This window comes from Anguilla anguilla, chromosome 9, assembly GCF_013347855.1.
Source record: "Anguilla anguilla isolate fAngAng1 chromosome 9, fAngAng1.pri, whole genome shotgun sequence".
Lineage (NCBI taxonomy): Eukaryota > Metazoa > Chordata > Actinopteri > Anguilliformes > Anguillidae > Anguilla > Anguilla anguilla.
Genome location: NC_049209.1, coordinates 1059323 through 1085000, shown reverse-complemented (window position 1 = coordinate 1085000; position 25678 = coordinate 1059323). Strand labels below are relative to the sequence as shown.

Below are 25678 nucleotides of genomic sequence, written 5' to 3'. Positions count from 1 at the left end.
TGGTCCTGGAGAGCTACAGGGTCTGCTGGCTTTGTTTTCACCTTAAAATCAGTGCCCAGTTGAGACCAAAGACACCAGGTGAGTTGAGTTAACTGTGCAATCAACTGCTCTAATTGATTCATGAAGTGCAGAGTCACTATGAAAACCGGCAGACGCTGTAGCTCGTCCAGGACCAGGGTTGGAGACCACTGCCATAGATACTCCAACAGCACAGTCAAGTAACTCGGTTTCAAATTGAGATGTGTATAAACAGTTAATTGATCTAATATGGGGAGAGTCAGGAAGGAAAGTGAAGATGGATGGAAGCTTTAATGCTGCAAAAAGCATGTGTTTGAGCCAGTGGTCCTCGGTCCTGGTCCTGGAGAGCCGCTGGGTCTGCTGGCTTTCATTGTTAATCAGCACTTGAGTAGCACAGCAGTTGATCTGAGTCTGAGCCAGTCACTGATCTTAAGGGGAAAAAAAACAAAACCCAGCAGACTCTGTGGCTCTGTACAACGTTTAAAAAATACTGCAACATCTCCAAGCAATAGAACTGAATTTAATCTGAGTGTCTCTTGTAAACATCACTGTTACCCATTGCCAATGCTTAATTAGTGGTAATTACTTATCAATTTAGATTACTGCGGTGGTGCAGATGGGATAATAGTTTGAGATGGGGCTTGACAAAGAGGCTATTGTGACCTCTAGCTGGCGGAGGACTGAAGCACCATGCGAGTTGCCTTTAAATTTAAATGTTTTACTTTAAATTATACAATATAAGATATGGGATCAAATATGAAAAAATGTTTAGGGGATAATTCTCTTTTCATTAACCAGAACAAAACTTGGGGTGGCTGCCATATTTCATCCTGGAATTTTGTGGATTTCCCTCCTTGAAGCAAGGGAAGAGAACGTCAGGAAGAAAGCATAACATTCAGATTTGAATGCAGCCATAGTTTCATAAACCTTTGTGAATCTACCTCAGAGGCCCCAAACTGAACCATTCCAATGGAATCCTCCCATTGACCCATGCTATGGGGTGAAAGGTCACGCATGCATTCAAATTTTCCATCACTATGGGGCAGCACTTTAAAGTTAAACCCAGTAAGCTTTCACAGTTCAACTGCATCCACAAAAATATTATTTTCATTTCCATTGGTTTGTAAATATCGTTGAGTGTTATATTTTCTTTTAAAAAATTAATAATTGCCGTTTATTTTCAAAGCAGTCATACCTCGTCAGTTATATTTGAAAAGTTGTGTAAATGTGACCTTAGAAGTGAAAGAGAAAGTCAGATGTCTGGTGCAGCCTGTGCGGCAGCCGACTCCGCCATGTTGTGCCGCAGTGGTTTGCTGTGAGATAGCGAGGGCCGTTCAGTTCCGCTTTGTTCCGCCTTTCCTCCCTCGCACAACACCTGTCACGTTATACCCTGCATGGAAGAGGGTTTGATTTCCACCATCAGTCCTTTCTCACCTTCGATCACATCTCTGTGTCTGTTACCCTCCCTGCTTTCTTTCTGTACAAACAAACCAAAATGATGACCATTGTTGCATAATGGCATGGTGGCCAAGTGGTAAGGCACTGGTCTCGTAAACCAAAGATCATGGGTTTAATCCCCATCCATGCCTGGGTTTTGCAGGAAATAATTTCACCTGTGTGCTGCTTGGCATCAAGGTGCATCTCTTTAAACTGTACCTTGACTTACTTTAACACTACTCCTCTGCAGGGTTACTCCCAATCAAAGATATCACCTGTATCACTTGTATCTTGATCTTCAGGTTGTAGCTCTTTATCGCATCTCTTGTAATCATGCCTCAGTTCTAGTGTATGACTTCCCATAACTATACTGACTTAGCCTATGCTTACTGCGTGAACAAGACTTGGTGTCTGTGGCTATGGATAACTGATAATTAAAATTATAATTAAAATCTGACCTGTGTATTGTTGTTGTTCCAGTGACTTTCCGTATGCACTTATTGTACGTTGCTTTTGATAAAACCATCTGCCAAATAAAATGTAATGCAATGGAATTATGTAATGAAATTATAAGGAATTTAAGGGAAGCAATCCTTAGCCAATGGAACATGGTACATGTATATTCCCCCTTGTGGTGAAATGAGGATGAACCATGGCAGCCTAATAAATAATAAAAAATATGTTATCATAAATAAAACTTATTACAAGTCCTCATTACAAAAATCAAAAAGATAAATCTAAAACTCACATTTATCTTTTGATGTAAATTGGAGTGGTTGTTACTCAGCTTATTTGAATTAAATGAACGACAAAACATTACATCCATCTGTCACTTTAGCCTCCTCAAAATGAAGGGTTCAGATGCAAGGCTGTAGTCTGACTTCAAGCAGAGTTGTAGAGTTCTTTCCGGAGCTCTGTGTGTGTGGGGGCGGGGTTCATAATTTCCTCTGCCCCTCCCACATTTGCTTAGCCAATAGTATCCATCTCTCATGCATAATGAGGTGGGTGGGAGGGGCATAATGAGATGGGTGGGGGAAAGTGTGGCAGTCGGCCTAGCTCCTGAGAGCCCTGGGAGGCAGCAGCACTCTCTCTGGCCAGAAGAAGGCAAAGAGCCCCTCACTGTGAGTAAACAAGACCAGCTTATTTATGACCCACACACACTCACACACAGACACAGACACACGCACACACAAACACACACACTCACACACACATACGCACACACAAATGCACACATATGCGCACACACACACAAACACACACATTTGCACACACACACGCACAAACTTAGATGCACACACAGGTGCACACACACACAGATGCACACGCACACATAACATGCATTTTCATATGAAGCTAAAATTTCCAGCTAAAATCAGCTGGGATTCTGAGCTGGTTTTAGGATGGTCTATACTGTGTTCAACACTTCTAGCTGGTCATTGCTGGTCAGAGTTGTCTCTAGCAGGTCGAAGCTGGTAGAGTATGCTGGTTGTCAACTGGCAGACTAGCCAACTATAAATAAAAAAAAACACAGTTTAAACCAGCTTGACCAGTTTAGGCTGATTTAAGCTGGAATTTTCAGCAGGGCAACAAGTGCCCCTTCCCTTCTGTGAACGATGGTTAGACGGAGTCGTCTGCAACGAGTCAAGGAACACAAGATGTTTCCAAAACAGCGGCTGTCTAAAATCTATGACAAGGACTGGATCCCAGTATCTGATGAGAGGTCAGGCAGACTAGTGAAGTGTCTATTTAAGGAATCACAGGGTGATAATGTTATCTAATGCTATACGCTCACAGCACCTGGCAACGTGTATATCTTGAGAAAGAAGTGGCCCTCAGAAAAAAAGATGGTTGAAGTATCTGTATGAAGAACGTCCTTGGATAAATTACCTATTTTTAAATCCCATAATGGGTTAATCTTACATGCGGACGTACGGGCTGTATGTTATACACAGGTGCGCAGACACAGATGCATGGATGAGTAAGAACTCGCATTTCTTTCATCATAGACTAACTATTTTTATTTTCCAGGAACCATTACTAATTTAGGAGGGGAGAGCCGGCTATGAATGTAAACGATATGACTGGTGTGCATCGCGCACAGTGGTTGGGGTGTGAGGTGACTTGGCATCCTGTAACAACCAGGGTTGTAGAGATCTATATTTTAAAAATGTTCTACGCACAATGTAAATAAAGGAAAACGAAGACTTAAACCACACGGAAAAGCATGCGCGCGGTGCGTTGTGGGTACACCAGGTTTTAGGTGGGATGGAATGTGGTCATTTCTGTTGGTGGTTACGTGGAAAGTGTAGCGCACGAAATGCACAATAGTTTCCATGATTAAAGATGTTCACAGAAAAAAACGACTTTCACATGATGTAGCAAAATTAACTGTAGTTCTACGAAATGGCTATGCATGTGAATAATAAATACGAGAAGAAAAGAAAACCAAGGCACGGCATGGGCATTTCCCTTCCGTTTACAGCACGGCCGTTTTCAAGGGCAGACGTCATCTCTAGTAACCACTGATTCTGACAAGCGTCCATTAACAATAGAAGTTCAACGAAATGTCCGACGTCACTGCACTCATTGCAGTTGTAATTCTTTACGGAAGCAGTAAAACCTTTCACGTGCAAGGTTGCGTGATCTTAAAGCAGCGATTACCACGGATACATAATTTTAGTATGATTCACAAAGTAGCGCAGATACTTTATTGCAGCACAAACATGACGTCAGCAGGTCTCCAGTCCGCCTCTTCTTTTTAGGCCGTATATCAAACATACTCCTCGCGAGCCTCCTCTAATCGGCAGGCAAACGTGAAGGACGAAGTCTCACATCAACACGTTCGTACATTTACAAGAATCCATGAACCAGCAAAGCTTTTTAAAAAAATGACAGTTCGGTGAATTCCCGTTCACAGTGCCGAGAAACGAAAGAAACCGCTTAGCTGTCAGACATGCTGGAATGTTTCCTGGTTTGGTCGGCCGGGGCGCTGTTCGGGCTGCTTCCGCAGGCCTAGTCTCTCGTCCTGCGGCGAAAGTGGACCAGGCTGCGTGTTGCGGTGCTTCTCAAACACCAGAAGTAAAACACGGCTATTCCCGTGGTGCATCCGATCGCCTATCAGTCCTAATTAGTATATTTTCATGCAATAGTGTATTCCTCTGAGGAAAATGATAAGAAAAAGACACGAAAGAAACAGGTTAAACAACGTTTTAGGGCTCTCGACGACAACGTTTTACTTGAGTGTTTCCAGCACGCTCCAATCTGCCTGTAGGTGGCAATTCATATCTTTTCTCCCAAATTCTAATAACAATTAAAAAAAATAAACCGGACCATGTAGTAATAAGTTGAAATATGTTATTGTTTCTCATTCGTGGCACTACCTTATAACTTTGGCAGTAGATGCCACTAGGTTAACTGGCATAACGATTGTTCTGTAACACTGCTATGAGTCTCCCCACCTCCCCCCTTGAAATGCAGACGGTAAATAAACAATAGCCTATGTAGGCTGCACTTAAATCGAATGTAGGCTACATGAAAATTCGCGCATTGCTGTAGGTGTACAATCAAGTCGGAAAGAGCCATTTCAGCATTTATAATAATGAATTCAACCCCTCGCGCGTTTGGTTCGTTTAGGTTTGCTCGTAGTTTCACATTTCCTGTGAAATCCGAGTCAAATTAGCCTACACGAAAAATGCATAAATGTTGTTTATGTATAGTTTGAAGTTTGATGGGGTGATCTGTTCCGTGGAAAAACTGTGACAATGCTTGCAATACAAAATGCCGTTTATAAAACCCCGCGTACAACAACAATTAACAATATTGCGCTCAGATTTTATAGAAATGCATTTAACACTTTGTGGCCTGTTTAATACAAATCTACACGCAGACTCCATTTTGAAGAGCCAGTGTAGCAGGGAATTGACTTTTCAATCCGTCCTGTCAACGCGCCAAAACGTCGGAAAAACAGCGTGTCTCCCGGTATATTTTGGGTTTATCAAGTGTTAGACTATTTTGTACATTAAATATTTCTTTATCACACTTGTAACCTACAATATAAGATGATGACGCCTTTCTTGGAATAAGGGGAATTAGAGGCGCGTTTGCTGTCATATTTGTGCACTGTGGTTTGTATAACACCCACAATAGCGTTCTTTTATGTATAAGAACAGTGTTAAAATGAGGATTGGACGTCTGTAATTACGGGTCAGGCTTTCTTTATGTTCACACGCACAGGACTGTCCTCGGGTTTTCTGCGGGTGTACTCTACTGCGGACGAGCCCAGTATCCTGAAGTACCGACGGGGGGATGGGTGGCGGTACCGATTGGTCGCTGAAAGACGGAGGCACAGACAGACAGGGCTTGTATTAAAGCCGGGGGCAGGTCGACGGAAAGGGGGAAAATCACCATATATTTAAAATGCAATTGATAATGTGACGTGACAAGGTAACTTAAAACTTTTGCAGCACTTTGATACTTCGCTAAAAGGGAACGATTGTCCTGGAAAGTGAAGCACATTAATGCATTTATGTTTTGAAGTGATAGCTTGTTGAAGTGGAGCGAGCATGAGCGCAGGATTCTGGCCTAGTGTTGCAGCCGCTGGGATTTTGCAGATCCGCTTTCACAAATTCGAAAAAAATCCCGTTAGATGTCAATTTTTGGTATGGTTTCAGTTGTTTTTGTTGTGACCGACATATAAATGGTAAGAATTCAACTGCTTTTTAAAAAAATCGCGCGCTTTTTAACGTGTTTCACAGATCGTGTTTTTTTCTGTGTGTGGACATCTGTCGATGTGTGTAACTCTGCATGTATGTGTGAACTCGTGTTGATGTTGGCTAGCTTGCAAGTAAGTAGCTACTGCACCGTACGTAGCTTTGTAGTCACCTGCACCGTGGCTTAATATTGAAGTGCCGCGCTGTCACAGGGTAATTCATTTTTTAAAATACATAAATACAAACGTATCTCCAGTAGGCTACTTAATTGCATGTCAACTTTACTTTGTGTCTTGTAGGGTGTCTCGTGCGTCAAATGCTGCCCTTGAGTAAGCTTAAGCTACCCTGACAATAACGTGACAGCCTCGAAGCGAAGCAAGCGCACATTGATTGCTTTTATCTAACCAGCTTTGTAGATTGGAATGAAATTGGAAGCGCTTCCCATTTTAACGTTTTAAAAAAATAATTATTAAGTATCGGTTTCAGAAGCATTTTTTGGAGTAATTGATTTTAACACTAAGATGTTTGCTCATAAATGAAGGGATTTTGACATAGGTTTATTATTAGACAATTTAGTGTCAGAAGCCGTTCGAATGATAAAATATGCGCGTGGTTTTAGTGTGTCACTCTAAAATTATGCTAATTGCAGGCTATAGATGCAGTCGTAACACATTCGTGTGTCCGTTAGTGTGCTTGTATTCACGTTTGTTGATTTTCTAAAAATGCGACCCCTGTGCTTTGATCCCAGGACGGAGCCATGCCAGCATGAATCAGTCCTACGAGCTGACCATCCGGGATGCCCTGGAGTGCTGTTCCAGTCCTCTGGGGCTGCCGGACTCCGAAGGCCCTGCCTGTGGGACCCAGTATGGCCCCGAGGCTGGGCTAGATCTGTGTGCCCTGGAGCTGCCCGCTGTGCCCGCTGTACCCGCTGTGCCAGCCTACAGACCCGCGCCCAGCCTTGCGTACGGTCCGCAGGACTCGGCCTACTCTTACAGCCCCCTCCGCAGGCTGCAGGACCTCACCTCCATGGTGAGTCTCCCGGACCTGGCTGGGCCGAACCTGGCTGTGCCGGACCCCCAGAAGGCCCTGAGGGGCGGGGCACGCACGGCCCGGGATGAGCTCAGGTGTGCCCTCGCCTCACCTGGAGCGAGCCGCGGCGCGGCGGCCGCACGTCCCGGGGGTCAGGGCTTCTCCCTGCCCAGTCCGGACTACTCTGCGGAGTTCTGCAGTCCTGTCCCCAACGGCTACCTGCACTTTGAGTCCACTTTGTTTGAGAACGGGGAGCGGAAGGAGGAGCAGGAGGAAGAGGAAGAGGAGGAGGAGGAGGATGGGGCAGCGCACTTTAAACACGGGCCGAAGAGAGACCGGAAGAGGAACGCGTTTAACGGAAGCGCCTCCAGCAGCTCCAGGGTGGACCGGCCTGCAGGTGCAGGGGAACGAGGTGTTCCCAGCCCGATGGTGAGAGAGGTGGAGGAGCTGAGCGACCCAAAAGAGCGTTCCCCGTGCCCCGAAGGCCGGGGCGGGGGCTGGGCGGGGTCCTCGGAGGTTTCGGATGAAGGTTCGAGCCACGACTACAAAGCACCCCCACTCGGGACGAGCCCTTCCGCATTTGGGAAGGGTGCCTCTGGCTCCGACCCCTCCCACACCGGACCTGAACAGAGCACCATCTCACCCGATGGACATCATGCCAACACTGTAAGCATTCAGTAACGCTCCTAACCCCTCCCCCCCCCGGCTCACAGCCTGATTGTCAGGGAGAGAATGCTGCCCTTTTTTGCATGTCAGTGAATCCGTATGGAGGCCAGTGGGGTCCTGGTTAATTTATAGCTTTGATCTGAGTCTGCGGAAGAGGCATTTTAATTCTGGTGGAATAGGAAAGTTTTTTTTTTGTTGTCGTGGAAATACAATTTGATTTTGATGCAAAATGTTATTTTCCTGAAACACAGCAAAATCTGAATATTTCTAATCAAAATCGCTGTTCCAAAAACGTATGGAAAATATGAAAACAAACTTCAGTTTCTGGCACCTGCTGAGAAATATAAATCTGCATTGTCTGACAGGGAAGGGCTGGCATTGGAAACTGGTATATGGGCTATTTTTGGCACATCCACTACCCAGCCCTGTGAACAAGGTGGTTATTGATCCTTCTTAAAATATTTTGTAACGAGTAGTGAGGATTGGTGATGTTGTTGAGTTCTTGGTACTAGTGTGCTGCTGCAAGGCCACTTGTTGCTGATAAGCTCTTGGTTATTTATATTGGTCTGAACTGGAGTGACCAGAATCAGAAATCAGAAAGATAAATGCACATTAATATGCATACAGTCCAGCCTTATATAAGCACCAAGCACACAGACTGCTTGATCGCAGTTTGATTAGGCAACCAATTTCATATTTTAGTGTTCAGTCTTATTTGGATACTGAATGACCTTTGACTAAAATCAAAAAATTTGACAAATCTTTGCAAATACACTTTTATTTGTAGAATAAGGGACACCTGTATTTTTTTTTTTTTTTTTTACATTTTATGAATGTTTACAAGGTTATGTATTTTTTTTTACAAAAACACAGAATTGAGGTTGACTCTGATTATTAATGTTATTTTTCCTTGACAACAGCTGTTGTTCAGGCCCAAAGAGCACTTGTGGTAATGGTGTTGGTTTTAAGCTGGACTGGCTACATTTAGCCTGGGCTAAAGACTTGTCAATGTTGAGGCTTGTAAAGAGTGAAGGTTTTATTGGGGGCCTGAAGCCTGATTGCTACAGCTGGGGTTATTTACACACAAATTGCCATAAAGTTCAAAGGCCCTCAAAAGCTGCACGTAAAAGAGTATAAAACACAACGCGTGCGCTCTGTGAATATCCACAGAATTTTTCTTCTGTTTTTTCAACGCAGAAAATGTCTTGAACAAGGTTAGTGTATGCTCAGTGGGTGAGACTTTACCCTTTTCCCGATGCAAAACGATTTTGTATTTTACTTGCTAGCTTTCGAAACTCTTCCATGACCACATAATCCTCATTATAAAATGCCCTTCTGTCCTTTTTGAACCAGTGGTCTATATGCTCTATATATATAAGTTAACAGACCTTAACACTTGATCCAGTGGTGGCTTGACTGTTAAATATTAAATATGTAATTCAGTGGTCATGAAACAAAATCATTGTTACTTTTAATGGTAAATATGCCAGTCAAAGATCCTGGTTTGTTTAAACTATGAAGTTTGCTAATGAACTAAAGGGTAATAAAATAGGTGTATTTGAGGGGTGCGTGACAGATAATATGATTACGGAAACTAACATAAAAAGCATTTACACAAGGAGCTACCCAACTTCGAGAAAACTGACTTTCTGTGAACTGGTATGATATTAAATATATGAAACATGACCAAATAAAATAGCTACAAGTTGTAGACTTCCAAGTTGCAGTGTCCTAGCTAATTATCTCCCTGATATAGGAAACAGGTTTGCTATATGAGCCATTTTATTGTGGTTTCCCATTAGAATTTGAGTGGAACATTCAGTTTTGTGCTCAAGTATTTCTTTAGAGAAATCGCCGCATTTTTGGATTGAAACGTGCTTGTTGTTCTGTGTGCCTGAAAGCCATAGTCTCTCTATACATGACCGAAGAATTAGGCTGATTATTGGACTTCATGAGTTTAAGGGCTAACCAGATTCTGCAGAGGGATGGTGTTTGCAGGTTCAAGTGAAAGCAGGAATTCACTTCTAGACTGCAGTTCAAGGAGATTCGGTTGTTGTATCTGAAGGACATCCTCACATATTTTCTTTTCTCTTTTATTTTGTGGTCTAAAGGCAAAGTGCTTAACGGTTCTCATTCTGAAATCTGCCAGTGTAAGGCAAACAGTCACTGTGATGTCTGACCAAGAGAAGTGAAACTTTGATTTGTGTACAAACAGCAAAGGCCCGGACAAATCCTCTGACCATGGCTCAAAGATCCATTCAAGCATTAAACATTTTGCATGAATGGGGAGTCTTGTAGGAGAATGGTCATTTAAATGGAATTACACACATGCTTGAACCAGCAGCGTTGGCCATTGCCGTCAGTTGGCATAGAGGCTGATAGTGATTTATGGAAAGATCTTTGCTCTTTGAGAATGGAAAAACGTGCACAGGGTGGACTAGAATTTTAAATTTCAGGGGTTAATTTTATTGTGTTCTGCAGTTCTAATCATTTTGACACAGAACTTTGATTAACATTTGAGTCTGGAGTTCTCTGGTGGTGATGATTTTGATAGTTTTTTTTGTTCTCTTGTGATGGTTCACAGCCTAACAGCCCAAAGAAGAAGCACCTTCCCCTGTCCAGGTACAGTGTGGGGGACCTGGTGTGGTCCAAGTTCAACCGTAGACCATGGTGGCCCTGTCAGGTGACCAGCGACCCTCAGGATGGAACTTACTTCAGAATAAAAGGTGGGCTTTCTTGCAGGCCCTTGCTGATAGTGTGTCATATTACTGTATTTTTGGAATGCGGTGGGACTGCAGCCAGTTGGTATGATACAGTGACTCACTTGAAGCTTGGTAGGTGCTTGTGTCCAATATCAGAAATATTGATTCATGCCTCATGTTTGGAAATTATATAATGAGGTGTCAATTTTTATTCTGCCATAAGTGCCTACTGGCTACTGTTGTTGAATTCTAGAAAGGTCTGATTTATAATGTATGAAAACAATTCATATTTGTATTTATCATTCAAAGATCTTGTTAACTGCTGGACTAAGTGATAGGAAATATGGCATGTCTAGTCCTTGGGTTACAGTTGAGCATGTTTGTCTTTCATAAGTCTCTGCAACAAATAACCCATTTGACATGCATGCCATGAGTCAGTCAATTACACTGATACTTACAAGACTATAAATCCTAGGACTGTTCCTTCTGGTTGTTTGAAATTTGACAGTATTTTGGGTCAGTTGAATAGTTGCAGCAAAACAAATTTTAGCATTCCTCCTAAATGTACAGTTGAGCCTAAAGCAAGCTTTCACTATGGGTGCCAGATTTGGCGTGTACAACCATGGAGCCATTTCATTACCGAGATTCTGAGTCAAATTTATTCATTTATTTGTGAGAAAGTGTGGCTGCTACATCCAGTTGAACATCCTGGTGGTATTTTTCCAACTTTTTTTAGATGCTCAAAGTAGTGAACAACTATGTGCGGATTGACATAAAATCAGCTAAGAATGGTACTCTTAGCCTATTTTTTAATCGTGTTTGTTCAGTAATACTGAGTAATACTGTTCCATATTCGCCTTTTAGTGCTCATGTGATTCTTTGGTATTGGCCTCCAGTTATAAAGGAAACCCTGAGGAAGACTGCCTTACCGCTTTATTTTGTCTTTGCGGTGTGTCAGACTCTAGCGACAGGCATTGCCACCAGTACTTCATCAGGACTTTTGGGGAAGTGGTGGAGCAGGCCTGGGTCCCTTTGAAAGCCACGCACACTTTTGAGGGCGGGTACCAGTTTGAAAACCTGCCAGTGCTGAGAAGGAGAGGACGGCAGAAGGATGAAAACTACAGATACTCGGTAACAAACCCCAAAACTGTGTGCCATGAGGCCGGCCAAGCTGCTGGCATTGCGGGCATGTGCAGAGCTTTGTGATTTTACCCCTCTGAGGTATGGGTGTACCTGATTAGTTTCTCTCTTCTTTAGATACCCAAGCGCTACACGGAGTCTTGGAAGGCCAGTGTGCTGGAGGCAGAAGCAGAGCTTCTGAAGAAGGTCCTTCTCAATTCTCGTATGGAAAAGAGCTGCTCTGATAGGCCCATATCACAGGAAGAGGACAAGGCCTCAGAGGCACCTCCTTCTGTTGCCACAGTAACAGCTAAGTTGGATCACCTGCCTGACAAAACGGAAAAGCTCTCCAAAAAGCCTTCCGGGACAAAGGATACCAGTAAGAATTGCCCACCGATTAAAAAGAACTTGTCCAAGTCAACTGTCGCCAAAAAAACATGTTCATCAACCAAAAAATTACCTAGAAAGGCAGGGGAGATTGAAAGAGGTTATGCAGACTCCCCATACTCTGATATCGACTCTGTTCCAAGGATTCTGTGTTCTAAAGCCTTTGAACAACCCTCCAGACTCAACCAAAGCCAGTGCCCCTTGCCTCCTGATAGAGACGTGAGGAAGAAACCAGCACGTAAGAATCTCGGAGGTCTGTGGTTTAACAGGGCTCATGAATCTTCCACTGAAGATGCCAACGGTGCAGTCTCGGATTCTGAGACGGACTTCTTTGGTGAGCTGAACTTCCCAAAGGTGATCCAGGGAATTCCCGGCTGCGATCGTAAGGAGGACTCCAGGGCTCAGAGTCGTCCTCCAGAGGAGCAGCCAGCCTTATCTCTCTCCGCCAGCAACCGCCTGATGACCAGGGCCCTGAAAGCCATGGAAGAGAGGAATCTCAAAGAGAGGATGATGTCCACCAGAGCCTCTGGGTCCACACGGGAAAACGGTCTCGCTTCAGCCGAATCGCCTCCTCCTCCTGAGCAGTCCGAGTCAGAGGGCGACAGCCGCGCACAGTTAAAATCACCAGTGGCTGCCAGCCGTGACTCGAACCATGAGAGGACGCCCTCACCTGCGCGCAACAGTCGCTCACTGAAATTTGCAAGTATGAAAACTAAGAGCTCCAATGGCCCTCTGGTGAAATCTGAAGATGAGGGTTGTGTAATATCCCGTGATTTTGTTCACCGCTCTCCCGCTCGGCTCACAAAGGAAGGCGGTGTGTCGGACTCTTGTTCCTCCCCAGTTCTGTCTCCAGTTGAGGTCTTCCAAGAAGGCAAGGAGATATCCTTTAAGTCCCTTCAGGGTGAAAAGGGTGACTCGGGTAAACCAGCTACCATCCGGCCGGATGCGAACTACAAGTTCAGTACCTTTCTGATGCTGCTGAAGGACATGCACGATAGTCGTGAAATGGATGGGAAACCTTTGGCGCTGATGCCAGGTCAGTCCAGTGCCCTCATCAAAGATGAACCGTCTCTGATACCTCCTCAGCCAGGAGGAGATTCAGGGAGTGGGGTTAAGGATGCTAATAGTCATTATGAGCAGAACTGGATACCGGGCTCTGAGAAACATGATGAAGGGAAAGGCCAGGGGGCGGCTGTGACTGCACACTCTAAATCCAAGCGAACGCGGGAGAGGCCAGACCGGCGGACAGGAGACTGCACCGCGGTCTCAGAAACCCAGAAACGCAAGCAGGCTGCAGATGCAATGCAGGGTTCTCAGAAGCGCTCCCGAAGGAGCCGCCCCTCGACAGCAGAGACGAACGCCGTCGATGTGCCTTTGGGTCTGCCTGAGCACGCTTACAGGAGGGACCATGTAACTGGTCACGGGGGAGCTCCAGAATTAGGATCCTCTCTCCGCTCTGGAGAAACGTCACATGTTCAGGAGAGTTGCCCTGATGGACACGCCCAGGGTAACCGCACCAGCGTGGCCCCGAAGAAGCGCTGGCAGAATTTTGAGCCAGCCGCCGGGACGGCAGAGGCGGAGGAGTATGGCGACCGTCCTGGGACAGGACGACCCGCCACCAATGTGCCTTCAGAGCCAGGTGGGTTATCCAGGGATGGGACAGCTGCCGAATCAGGACGAGGCAGGTCCTCTCAGCCAAAGAAGTGTGAGAACAAGCCGACTGGAAGCGTCGCTCCCGGAGTGACTGAGGGGAGAGAAGTCTCTTCAGGTAAGTACCAGAGAAGAGAGAGCTAAACAGCCGCTTCAATGCGTTAGGAAATACAACTTTTTCAGAAACCCTTTATTCCCCTTAGCTGCTCAAATGTTGTTATGATGATGAAAGTTAGTAAGTTTGGCCTGTCAGATCACAGCACATATATTTTCCTCCCTACGTAAAAATCAGTGTTCTACTTAAAATGGTGTCTCTGGCAGTGTTTGGCCAAGCCAAGGTGTCCTTCCTCCTGTACAATGATTTTTTCATCCCATTGCATTTTCAGGTGCAGCACCCCTGGCCTGTCTGTCATTTCCCTCTGTGTTTGGGGTCAACATTACTGTTACAAGTTAGCTGGCTTGATACGCTGTTTTACCCAGTTATTATTAGCTGTACAATATGTGCTACGGTGAAGCTAAAATCAGCTATAATTTCCTAATGAGCGAATGGTACAGTGTTCGCAGATTCTGTATGAACAGTGGGGGATTAGCTGGCTAGCTGGTACCTCAACTGCTTCCCTGAAACTGTATTTCATGCAGACGTGCAGTGCAAGACAAATTAGGGACATTTTGGGGAGTTCTATGAAATTTTCAAAAATGCACAGCGTTGCTTAGTTTTAGTTTGCCTGTGTCACATTTGCTGAATTTTGTTTTTGTTGGATCTTCAAACTTCTCATCCACAGTACATTCAGAAAATAAACGCCTTAGGAAACCCAGCAGAAGACTCATAGAATGGACTGAGGAATACGATCAGATATTTTCCCTGATAAAGAAGCCGAAGCAGAGCCCTGCAGCATCTGGAAAGGTAAGAAAAAGATCTGTGTGTTCCCTAAAAACCTTTGAGGGGCGGTGATCTCGAATGATTAAAGTTTTGCGCCCTCCTTTAATTAACGCCTCCCTACCCTCTGTGGCCTGCAGGTGTCCCGGTCGAGTAGCACCCGAAGGGAACAGGGAGCATCAGAGGAGATGGCTCAGGACCGTGTGAGCTCACTTCTCAACCTGCAAACCCCGCCCCCTGAGGACCAGACTAAGACTCCTATTGGAGAAACACCACCAATCACAGAGCAATCTGGACTACAGGATAGTCATGCTCCGCCCACAGACACTCTGACCCCGCCCCCAGAGACTGTTCCCTCCCCCTCAGAAGCGGGATGCATGACTGATTTGGCCAAAATACAAAACTCTACAGTATCTGGTAAGGAGCCTTTATGTGTGAGATGTGAAGGTGGTGTTGGGGTTAGTTGTTGTTTGGGTGGTGTTGGGGTTTGTTGATGTGAGGGTGGTGTTGGGGTTAGTTGATGTGAGGGTGTTGTTGGGGTTAGTTGATGTGAGGGTGGTGTTGGGGTTGGTTGATGTTAGGGTGGTGTTGGAGTTAATTTTTGTGAGGGTGTTGTTGGGGTTAGTTGATGTGTGGGTGGTGTTGGAGTTAGTTGATGTGAGGGTGGTGTTGGGGTTAGTTGATGTTAGGGTGGTGTTGGGGTTAGTTGATGTGAGGGTGGTGTTGGAGTTAGTTGATGTGAGGGTGGTGTTGGGGTTGGTTGATGTTAGGGTGGTGTTGGGGTTAGTTGATGTGAGGGTGGTGTTGGAGTTAGTTGATGTGAGGGTGGTGTTGGGGTTGGTTGATGTTAGGGTGGTGTTGGGGTTAGTTGATGTGAGGGTGGTGTTGGAGTTAGTTGATGTGAGGGTGGTGTTGGGGTTAGTTGATGTGAGGGTGGTGTTGGAGTTAGTTGATGTGAGGGTGGTGTTGGGGTTAGTTGATGTTAGGGTGGTGTTGGGGTTGGTTGATGTTAGGGTGGTGTTGGGGTTAGTTGATGTGAGGGTGGTGTTGGAGTTAGTTGATGTGAGGGTGGTGTTGGGGTTAGTTGATGTTAGGGTGGTGTTGGGGTTAGTTGATGTGAGGGTGGTGTTGGGGTTAGTTGATGTGAGGGTGGTGTTGGGGTTAGTTGATGTGAGGGTGGTGTTGGGGTTAGTTGATGTGAGGGTGGTGTTGGGGTTGGTTGATGTTAGGGTGGTGTTGGGGTTAGTTGATGTGTGGGTGGTGTTGGGGTTAGTTGATGTTAGGGTGGTGTTGGGGTTAGTTGATGTGAGGGTGGTGTTGGGGTTAGTTGATGTGAGGGTGGTGTTGGGGTTAGTTGATGTGAGGGTGGTGTTGGGGTTAGTTGATGTGAGGGTGGTGTTGGGGTTAGTTGATGTGAGGGTGGTGTTGGGGTTAGTTGATGTGAGGGTGGTGTTGGGGTTAGTTGATGTGAGGGTGGTGTTGGGGTTAGTTGATGTGAGGGTGGTGTTGGGGTTAGTTGATGTTAGGGTGGTGTTGGAGTTAGTTGATGTGAGGGTGGTGTTGGGGTTAGTTGATGTGAGGGTGGTGTTGGGGTTAGTTGATGTTAGGGTGGTGTTGGAGTTAGTTGATGTTAGGGTGGTGTTGGAGTTAGTTGATGTTAGGGTGGTGTTTGGATCCAGGCTCTGCGCAGGAGTCCCAGTGTCCCGTGGCGGCTGCCCCCTCCCCGTGTCCCGGGACACCCCCTGCGCCTGAGAGTGCACTGAGCCGGGAGCAGGACTCCGCCCCGCCAGGCTCCTCCAACCCAAAACTGCACCTGGATGACAAGGGCCTGCTGGAGACAGAGGTGCACTGAGCTGAGGGACCTTAATAGTGTGTGTGTGTGTGTGCGCGCCTGTGTGTGCCTGTGTGTGTGTGTATGCCTGCGTGCATGTGTGCACAAATGTTTATGTGTGTGTGTCTGAATGTGTGTGTGAATGTTTGTGGGGAAGGAAATATTTATTAATGTTGTAATTTTTATTATTAATAATAATCTTCTCAGGCTGGTTTTACTTAAGGTTTTGCTAAAGCAGTATCGAATGCCTTCTTAGGAATGTGGCTCAGGATACGATGACAGCTCGTCATCAACGAAGGAGGAGGCCTTGCCGGGTGAGGGGGAGCTCTCCGCCAATAAGAGGCCGCCAGGAGAGAAAGGGGGCGTGGCTTCCATGAAGGAGAACGTGTGCCAGGTGAGTGGGGCAGAGGCGTACCTGCAATTTGCAGTGCTACTCAGAGTGGCTGTGTGTAGTATGCAATATGCAGTGTACAGTGTGCAGTATGCAAGTGTGCAATATGCAGTGTGCAATATGCAGTGTGCAGTATGCAGTGTGCAATATGCAGTGTACAGTATGCAGTGTTCAGTGTGCATTTTGCAGTGGTACTCTGAGCTGCAGTATGCTGTGTGCAGTGTTTCTCAGAGCTGCAGTATGCAGTGTTATTCTGAGCTGCAGTGTACAGTGTGCAATATGCAATATAGAGTGTTCAGTGTGCATTGAACAGTGTGCAGTGTTACTCTGAGCTGCAGTGTGCAGTATACAGTATGCAGTGTACAGTGTGCAGTATGCAGTGTATACCGGTGCCTCCTCCTCTCCGCAGGTGTGTGAGCAGACAGGTGAGCTGCTCCTGTGTGAGGGTCAGTGCTGCGGGGCGTTCCACCTGAGCTGCATCGGGCTCTCCTGCCCCCCCCCGGGCCGCTTCCTGTGCCAGGAGTGCACCTCCGGTGGGTCCCCCGTCGTCCCGGTAACGCTGGGGTGGGCTGTGCTGTGTCACTGTTGCATGTTCTGTGTCCTAGGCCTGCACATGCTCAGTGTGGGATTGCGTGTTCTGTGTCCTAGGCCTGCACATGCTCAGTGTGGGATTGCGTGTTCTGTGTCCTAGGCCTGCACATGCTCAGTGTGGGATTGCGTGTTCTGTGTTCTAGGCCTGCACATGCTCAGTGTGGGATTGCGTGTTTTGTGTTCTAGGTGTACACATGCTCAGTGTGCGATTGTGTGTTGCGTGTTCTAGGTGTACACACGTGTTTCGTGTGTAAGAAGGTGGGACAGGATGTGAGGCGCTGCATGATTCCTGTGTGCGGGAAGTTCTACCATGGGGAGTGCATCGCCAAACACGCCCCCACCACCCCGCTGGGCCGCGGCTTCCGCTGCTCCCTCCACGTCTGTCTGTCCTGCTACATCGCCAACCCCGCCAACCCCTCCGTCTCCAAAGGTGGGCTCTCCACGTACCGTGATGTAATGCACATGTACAGACGCCTCACTGTTCGGGGCTGAAGGTGGGATTCTTCAGGTTTAAGGCTGTTCTCTTTCCTTCTCATCTGAAGAAGTAACCGTGTATTGTGTGTGCGTGAGTGTGTGCGTGTGTGTGCGCGCATGTATGATGTGAGCGTGTGTGTGTGTGTGTGTGTGTGTGACTATGTGTGTGCGTGAGTGTGTTTTCTGTGTGTCTCTGTGTGTGAGTGACTCCTGCCCTGTGGGTGTTCTGAAGCGCGTATATCGCCCTGTGGGTGTTCTGAAGCGCGTATATCGCCCTGTGGGTGTTCTGAAGCGCGTATAACGCCCTGTGGGTGTTCTGAAGCGCGTATATCGCCCTGTGGGTGTTCTGAAGCGCGTATATCGCCCTGTGGGTGTTCTGAAGCGCGTATATCGCCCTGTGGGTGTTCTGAAGCGCGTATATCGCCCTGTGGGTGTTCTGAAGCGCGTATAACGCCCTGTGGGTGTTCTGAAGCGCGTATAACGCCCTGTGGGTGTTCTGAAGCGCGTATAACGCCCTGTGGGTGTTCTGAAGCGCGTATATCGCCCTGTGGGGGTTCTGAAGAGCGTATATCGCCCTGTGGGGGTTCTGAAGCGCGTATAACGCCCTGTGTCCCTCCGTGCGTTAGGGCGTCTGACGCGGTGTGTGCGGTGCCCAGTGGCGTATCACGCCAACGAGTACTGCATGCCGGCCGGCAGCGTGGTCCTGGCCAACAACAGCTTCCTGTGTCCCAACCACTTCACCCCCCGGCGCGGCTGTCGAAACCACGAGCACATCAACGTCAGCTGGTGCTTCGTCTGCTCCGAAGGTCAGTTTGGGTTAATCTGGGGCGCTCTGCGCTGCTGGGGGGAGGGGGTGGGGGGTGGGGGGGGGGGAATCAGACAGTCCCTGAGCTGGGGAAACCAGGACATTTACAGGCCTTCACCTGCTCCTCAGCAGCTCATCCCAATGGCACTGGGAAAAGTGTTGATTATTCCTGTAAAACCCAAAAGGAAATTTCAACTCAGTCACTTCATTCCAAGCCTGATGTACCAAAACACATCAAGCAGTTACCATCTGTGATATTTTTTAAAAAGCAGGATAAAATATAGTGAAAAAGATTAATAAAACGTTGTCAAAGTGTAGATTTGTCTCCCTTACCGGGAAGCGTGTCCGATGATGAGCCGCACTTCCTCTCCCTTCCTGCAGGGGGCAGTCTCCTGTGCTGCGAGTCGTGTCCGGCCTCTTTTCACCAGGAGTGTCTGAATATGGACATGCCCGAGGGCAGCTGGTACTGCAACGACTGTCGGGCGGGGAAGAGGCCGCACTACAAGGACCTGGTGTGGGTCAAAGTGCCACGCTACAGGTGGGTCCGAACCCTCTCCTGTCTGTACGGGGAACAGGCAGGCAGACACAGACAGACAGACAGGCAGACAGACAGACAGAGGGAACTTTCTCACCTATACAGCACTGAGACAGACAGACTGACAACCCTATCCTTCCTATACAACAGTCAATCTAAACAATCAATGAATCAGACAGACAGACAGGCAGGTGGGCTGAAGGACAGACAGGCAGGCGGGCAGAAGGACAGACAGACAGGCAGGTGGGCAGAAGGACAGACAGGCAGACAGATGGAGAGCGGGCAGAAGGACAGACAGGCAGGCGGGCAGAAGGACAGACAGACAGGTGGGCAGAAGGGCAGACAGATGGACAGACAGACAGGCAGGTGGGCAGAAGGACAGACAGGCAGACAGATGGACAGACAGACAGGCAGGCGGGCAGAAGGACAGACAGGCAGGTGGGCAGAAGGACAGACAGGCAGGCGGGCAGAAGGACAGACAGGCAGACAGATGGAAAGACAGACAGGCAGGCGGGCAGAAGGACAGACAGGCAGGTGGGCAGAAGGACAGACAGGCAGGCGGGCAGAAGGACAGACAGGCAGACAGGTGGACAGACAGACAGGCAGGCGGGCAGAAGGACAGACAGGCAGGTGGGCAGAAGGACAGACAGGCAGGCGGGCAGAAGGACAGATAGGCAGACAGATGGACAGACAGACAGGCAGGCGGGCAGAAGGACAGACAGGCAGGTGGGCAGAAGGACAGACAGGCAGGCGGGCAGAAGGACAGACAGGCAGACAGATGGACAGCGGGCTCTGTAGCTGGTCTTGAGTAGAATACAGAAGTGCTGTCCTCTTTATCTTCCCTGTTCAGTTGCAGGTGTTCATTTGCATGCCTAATGACCAGTTGGACTCAGTGAAGCTGCATTTTGGGAAACGTTACCTGGGAAATGCTCTCTCTCTCTCTCTCTCTCTCTGCCCAGGTGGTGGCCTGCCGAGGTCAGCCACCCCAGAAATGTTCCCGATAACATCCTGCGCATGAAGCACGACGTGGGCGAGTTCCCGGTGCACTTCTTCGGCTCCAACGACTACCTGTGGACCTATCAGGCGCGCGTCTTCCCCTACATGGAGGGGGACACCAACAACAAGGACAAGATGGGAAAGGGCGTGGACCCCACCTACAAGAAAGGTACCCACGTGCGTCTCATTGGCACCTGTGAACACGTGAGAAAGCCAGCAGGTGGATTTTGGATTTGTCAAACTACATTTCCCAGAATGCTTTGCTGCAAGCATTTGTCTCTCTCTCACTAGCTCTGCAAGAGGCTGCCAAGCGCTTTCTGGAGCTTCAGGCGGAGAAGGAGCTGAGGCAGCTCCAGGAAGACCAGAGGAACGTGAAGAAACCGCCCCCGTACAGACACATAAAGGTGCTCTGGAAACCACACTGACTACAAATGATAAAAATTTCATTTTTTAAAAATCACACTCTTATGAGTGAACAATATTTTGTGAAAGTGCATATCATGTTTTCGTAGTGTGATGTACAGCGGTGGGTCCCCGCCCTGTTTGTGGAGATCTACCGTCCTGTCGGTTTTCATTTAAACACTAATTTGGCACACCTGATGTTACTAATTAGCTGCTCAACGAGATTTTTAGCAGTTTAATGAGGTCTGCTTGGTTAGGGGTAGGGGTGGAAACCTACAGGGATGGTAAATTTCCAGAAACAGGGTTGGGAAACCACAGTGTCTTTTCGAGTGCTTGAGGAGCTCTACTCTGCAGACAACTGGATTCTGTCCCCCGTGATGCTGTAGGTGAACCGACCAATCGGAAAGGTGCAGATCATCACAGCCGACCTATCGGAGATCCCGCGCTGCAACTGCAAGGCCTCGGACGAGAGCCCGTGCGGCGTGGACTCGGAGTGCCTGAACCGCATGCTGCTGTACGAGTGCCACCCGCAGGTGTGCCCGGCCGGCACGCGCTGCCAGAACCAGGCCTTCGCCAAGCGCCAGTACACCCCGGTGGACATCTTCCGCACGCTGGCGCGCGGCTGGGGCCTACGCAGCACCCACCACATCAGAAAGGTGGCGTCCCTGGAAACAGTCTTAAGTGTTTTAGTCTTAACATAACATAGCATAGCTAAGCATAGCATAGCATGACATGACATAATAACATAATGTAGCATATTATAGCATAGCGTAGCATAACATAACTTAGCATAGCATAGCATAGCATGACATAGTAAATAATGTAGCATAGCATAGCGTAGCATAACATAGCATAACATAACTTAGCATAGCATGACATAATAACATAATGTAGCATATCATAGCATAGCGTAACATAGCATAGCTTAGCATAGAATATCATAGCATAACATGGCATAACATAACATAATAACATAATGTAGCGCATCATAGCATAGCGCAGCATAACATAGCATAGCACAGCATAGAATAGCATAGCGTAACATAACATAATGTAAAGACATGTAAAGTATTTCTCTCAAGAAGACAAATATTAGCCTGTTTTAAGTTACTTTTTGCTTGACAGGTGAAATTTTCTTACCTCAGTTGCAGAGTCTTGAAATGAGTCGAACTGTCTCAACCTCATTGACAATATTTTCGTTTTAGCAAAAGAAGTTGTAGAAATAAGATTTTAGGTCTGAATATAAGACTAAGGATATAATACTTGTTGAGTTTTGTAAATCTGTCGAAGGTGAACACACATTCTCTCTGGTATGTGCTGTCGGAGTCTGATTGTAGTTTGGTGTGTGCTGTCGGTGGCTGATTGTAGTTTGGTGTGTGCTGTCGGTGGCTGATTGTAGTTTGGTGTGTGCTGTCAGTGGGTGATTGTAGTTTGGTGTGTGCTGTCGGTGGCTGATTGTAGTTTGGTGTGTGCTGTCGGTGGGTGATTGTAGTTTGGTGTGTGCTGTCGGTGGGTGATTGTAGTTTGGTGTGTGCTGTCGGTGGCTGATTGTAGTTTGGTGTGTGCTGTCGGTGGGTGATTGTAGTTTGGTGTGTGCTGTCGGTGGGTGATTGTAGTTTGGTGTGTGCTGTCGGAGGCTGATTGTAGTTTGGTGTGTGCTGTCGGTGGGTGATTGTAGTTTGGTGTGTGCTGTCGGTGGCTGATTGTAGTTTGGTGTGTGCTGTCGGTGGCTGATTGTAGTTTGGTGTGTGCTGTCGGTGGGTGATTGTAGTTTGGTGTGTGCTGTCGGAGGCTGATTGTAGTTTGGTGTGTGCTGTCGGTGGCTGATTGTAGTTTGGTGTGTGCTGTCGGTGGCTGATTGTAGTTTGGTGTGTGCTGTCGGTGGCTGATTGTAGTTTGGTGTGTGCTGTCGGTGGCTGATTGTAGTTTGGTGTGTGCTGTCGGTGGCTGATTGTAGTTTGGTGTGTGCTGTCGGTGGCTGATTGTAGTTTGGTTTGTGCTGTCGGTGGGTGATTGTAGTTTGGTGTGTGCTGTCGGAGGCTGAACGCAGTTTGTTCTCCGTGGTTTTGGGGCGCAGGGGGAGTTTGTGAGCGAGTACGTGGGAGAGGTGATCGATGAGGAGGAGTGCCGGGCGAGGATCAAAAACGCGCAAGAAAACGACATCTGCAACTTCTACATGCTGACCCTGGACAAGGTGGGCTTTTCATCGGGCACCTGTGGGGGGAGGGGAGGGGGGGTTGGGGGGGGGGGGGTAATTCCTGTGGAGAGAGACCGCCCTGACCGCTGCTCCCGCAGGACCGGGTCATCGACGCCGGGCCCAAAGGGAACCAGGCCCGCTTCATGAACCACAGCTGCCAGCCCAACTGCGAGACCCAGAAGTGGACGGTCAGCGGGGACACCAGGGTGGGGCTCTTCGCTCTCACCGACATTCCCCCAGGTGGGTGGGAAATTCGACCTTCCTCATGTCTGACATTCCCGCGGGGTGGCCGAGGTCTTTGATGTCATTTCCTGTCGGGGCAGCATTGCACTGCTGATCCTGTGTCTGCTGTAAGTTGTGCTGCTGATCCTGTGTCTGCTGTAAGTTGCGCTGCTGATCCTGTGTCTGCTGTAAGTTGCGCTGCTGATCCTGTGTCTGCTGTAAGTTGCGCTGCTGATCCTGTGTCTGCTGTAAGTTGTGCTGCTGATCCTGTGTCTTCTGTAAGTTGTGCTGCTGATCCTGTGTCTGCTGTAAGTTGCGCTGTGTGATCTGGTCCCTCTTTAGGCACAGAGCTCACCTTTAACTACAACCTGGAGTGTCTGGGCAGCGGCAAGACGGCGTGCAAATGTGGCGCTCCAAACTGCAGCGGCTTCCTGGGAGTCCGGCCAAAGGTGGGCAACAAACACCAAAACACAAAACAACAAGCCCAACCATAACACCTGAACACACAACCGCAAGTCAAACTATAACGTGTGAATAGATGTGATTTGGGCTCTATGGCAGGAGGATGTGTGAATGGATGTGATTTGGGCTCTATGGTAGAAGGATGTGTGTATGGATGTGATTTGGGCTTTATGGTAGGAGGATGTGTGAATGGATGTGATTTGGGCCCTATGGTAGGAGGATGTGTGAATGGATGTGATTTGGGCCCTATGGCAGGAGGATGTGTGAATGGATGTGATTTGGGCTCTATGGTAGGAGAATGTGTGAATGCATGTGATTTGGGCCCTATGGTAGGAGGATGTGTGAATGGATGTGATTTGGGCCCTATGGTAGGAGGATGTGTGAATGGATGTGATTTGGGCTGTCTGCAGAACCCGCCCTCGTCGGAGGACAAGCTGAAGAAGAAGAAGGTTCTGGTGAAACGCAAAGCCCCGCTGGAGGTGGCTCGGCTGCGGGAGGACGAGTGCTTCAGCTGTGGGGACGGGGGCCAGCTGGTGTCCTGCAAGAAGCCCGGATGCCCAAAGGTGTACCACGCAGACTGCCTGAACCTGAGCAAGCGGCCCGCAGGTCAGCCTCAGCGCCCGCTCTCTCTCTCTCCCACACACTCTCTATCGCCCCCTCTCTCGCCCTCCCTCCCTCCCTCCCTCTCTCTCTCTCTCTCTCTCTCTCTCCCACACACTCTCTATCGCCCCCTCTCTCTCCCTCCCTCCCTCTCTCTCTCCCACACACTCTCTATCGCCCCCTCTCTCTCCCTCTCTCTCTCTCTCTCTCTCTCTCTCACTCTCTGTTGGATGTTGGTGGGTGACGGTGTTGACTGAGCTGTGTTGGCGGGTGACGGTGTTGACTGAGCTGTGTTGGCGGGTGTTGGCGGGTGACAGTGTTGACTGAGCTGTGTTGGCGGGTGTTGACTGAGCTGTGTTGGTGGATGTTGGCGGGTGACAGTGCTGACTCTGCTGTGTTGCCGCTGCAGGTCGCTGGGAGTGTCCGTGGCACCAGTGTGACGCGTGTGGGGGGGCGGCGGCCTCCTTCTGTGAGATGTGTCCCAGCTCCTTCTGCCCCCAGCACCAGGACGGGCAGCTCTTCTTCTCCAAGCTGGACGGGCGTCTGTCCTGCAGCGAGCACGACCCCTGTGGCCCCCACCCCCTGGAGCCCGGGGAGATCCGAGAGTACCAGCCCGACCCCGCCCTGCCCACGCCCCCCCCAGGCCTCCCCAGGGAGATCCGAGAGTACCAGCCCAACCCCGCCCTGCCCACGCCCCCCCCAGACCTCCACTCCACCCGCTCACCCTCCAGGAGCCCCCACGGGTCCCACACTGCAGACAGACCCCCCCACTCTCCCACCTCCTGTAAGGATGTCAAGGAAGAAGAGGAGGATGACGAGGAACACGGAGAGGAGGAAGAGGAGCATGATGATGAATGCGGAGAGGAGGAGGAAGAGGAGGATGATGAGGAATGTGGAGAGGAGGAGGATGAAGAATGTGGAGAGGAGGAGGAAGAGGAGGATGATGAGGAACGTGGAGAGGATGGAGAGTTGGAGAGGGAAGGGGGCTCTGACCAGGTGGAAGGGGATGGGGGGAGTGAGAAAGGGAAGGTGGATGAGGGTGTGGTTGTGGACATGCTGGATGAGGATGGAGAGATGGATGAAGAGATGGATGTTCTGGATAAGGAAGTATCAGAAGAGGAAGAATGAACTCTCCCTGTTGGTCTGTGTGCAGGTGCTGTCAATCACAGCTCACTCTAGAGAGGGTAGGCTGAACATGTTCACACCGCTGGCCTGTAGGTGGCGCTGCATTTCAGTGTGAGGGACTGTAGCTGCTGGATCTCCCAGGCCTGTGTGTGGTACCCTGATGGGGTTTGGACAGTATGTCCCCTCACGTTCTCCATGTCCTTGGCTTTGCTCTGTATGTTCTTGTTTTTTTTTTCTGTTGTGACCATGTTTACATTCGCTCAAGCTTTCTGCAAATATGGTGACTATCATGTCTGGACTGTGTGAAGGGAAAACTGCAAAAAGGTGATGGAGAAAATGGCACAATTAATATTTTGGGAATAACACATTTTTATGAACCCGTGTGAAAGTATTCCTTTGGATGAAACGTTTCTCACTGCCTATTGTACTAAACCAAGGGGAAGTGGTTTA

The 25678-nt window shown here is 48.3% G+C and overlaps 1 protein-coding gene, 1 long non-coding RNA gene and 1 other non-coding gene across 3 annotated transcripts in view; all 3 read left to right on the top strand.

Moving 5' to 3' along the window:
* The window catches only part of LOC118235546, a 2467-nt gene extending 855 nt beyond the window's left edge, over positions 1-1612 (top strand). Inside the window, exons 2-3 of the long non-coding RNA XR_004766880.1 lie at positions 1-78; positions 817-1612. The exon at positions 1-78 is cut by the window's left edge and continues 30 nt beyond it. This is a non-coding gene — a long non-coding RNA (uncharacterized LOC118235546). The remainder of the gene's footprint in view (positions 79-816) is intronic.
* On the top strand, positions 1536-1607 carry trnat-cgu. The gene has a single exon. It is a non-coding gene; the product is annotated as a tRNA-Thr (tRNA).
* Positions 1613-5467: 3855 nt separating the features above from the next.
* On the top strand, positions 5468-24982 carry nsd1b (nuclear receptor binding SET domain protein 1b; the record flags this gene model as incomplete). The annotated part of the gene is made up of 21 exons (XM_035433647.1): positions 5468-6157; positions 6916-7862; positions 10447-10588; positions 11523-11695; positions 11822-13838; positions 14503-14624; positions 14738-15014; positions 16277-16440; positions 16685-16822; positions 17229-17352; positions 17640-17840; positions 18511-18690; positions 19071-19227; positions 20184-20389; positions 20512-20624; positions 21009-21278; positions 22700-22816; positions 22918-23059; positions 23384-23490; positions 23914-24109; positions 24513-24982. Coding segments are annotated over exons 2-21 (6246 nt in total), but the record flags the coding sequence as incomplete, so codon positions are not given.
* Between the last annotated feature and the right edge of the window lie 696 nt (positions 24983-25678).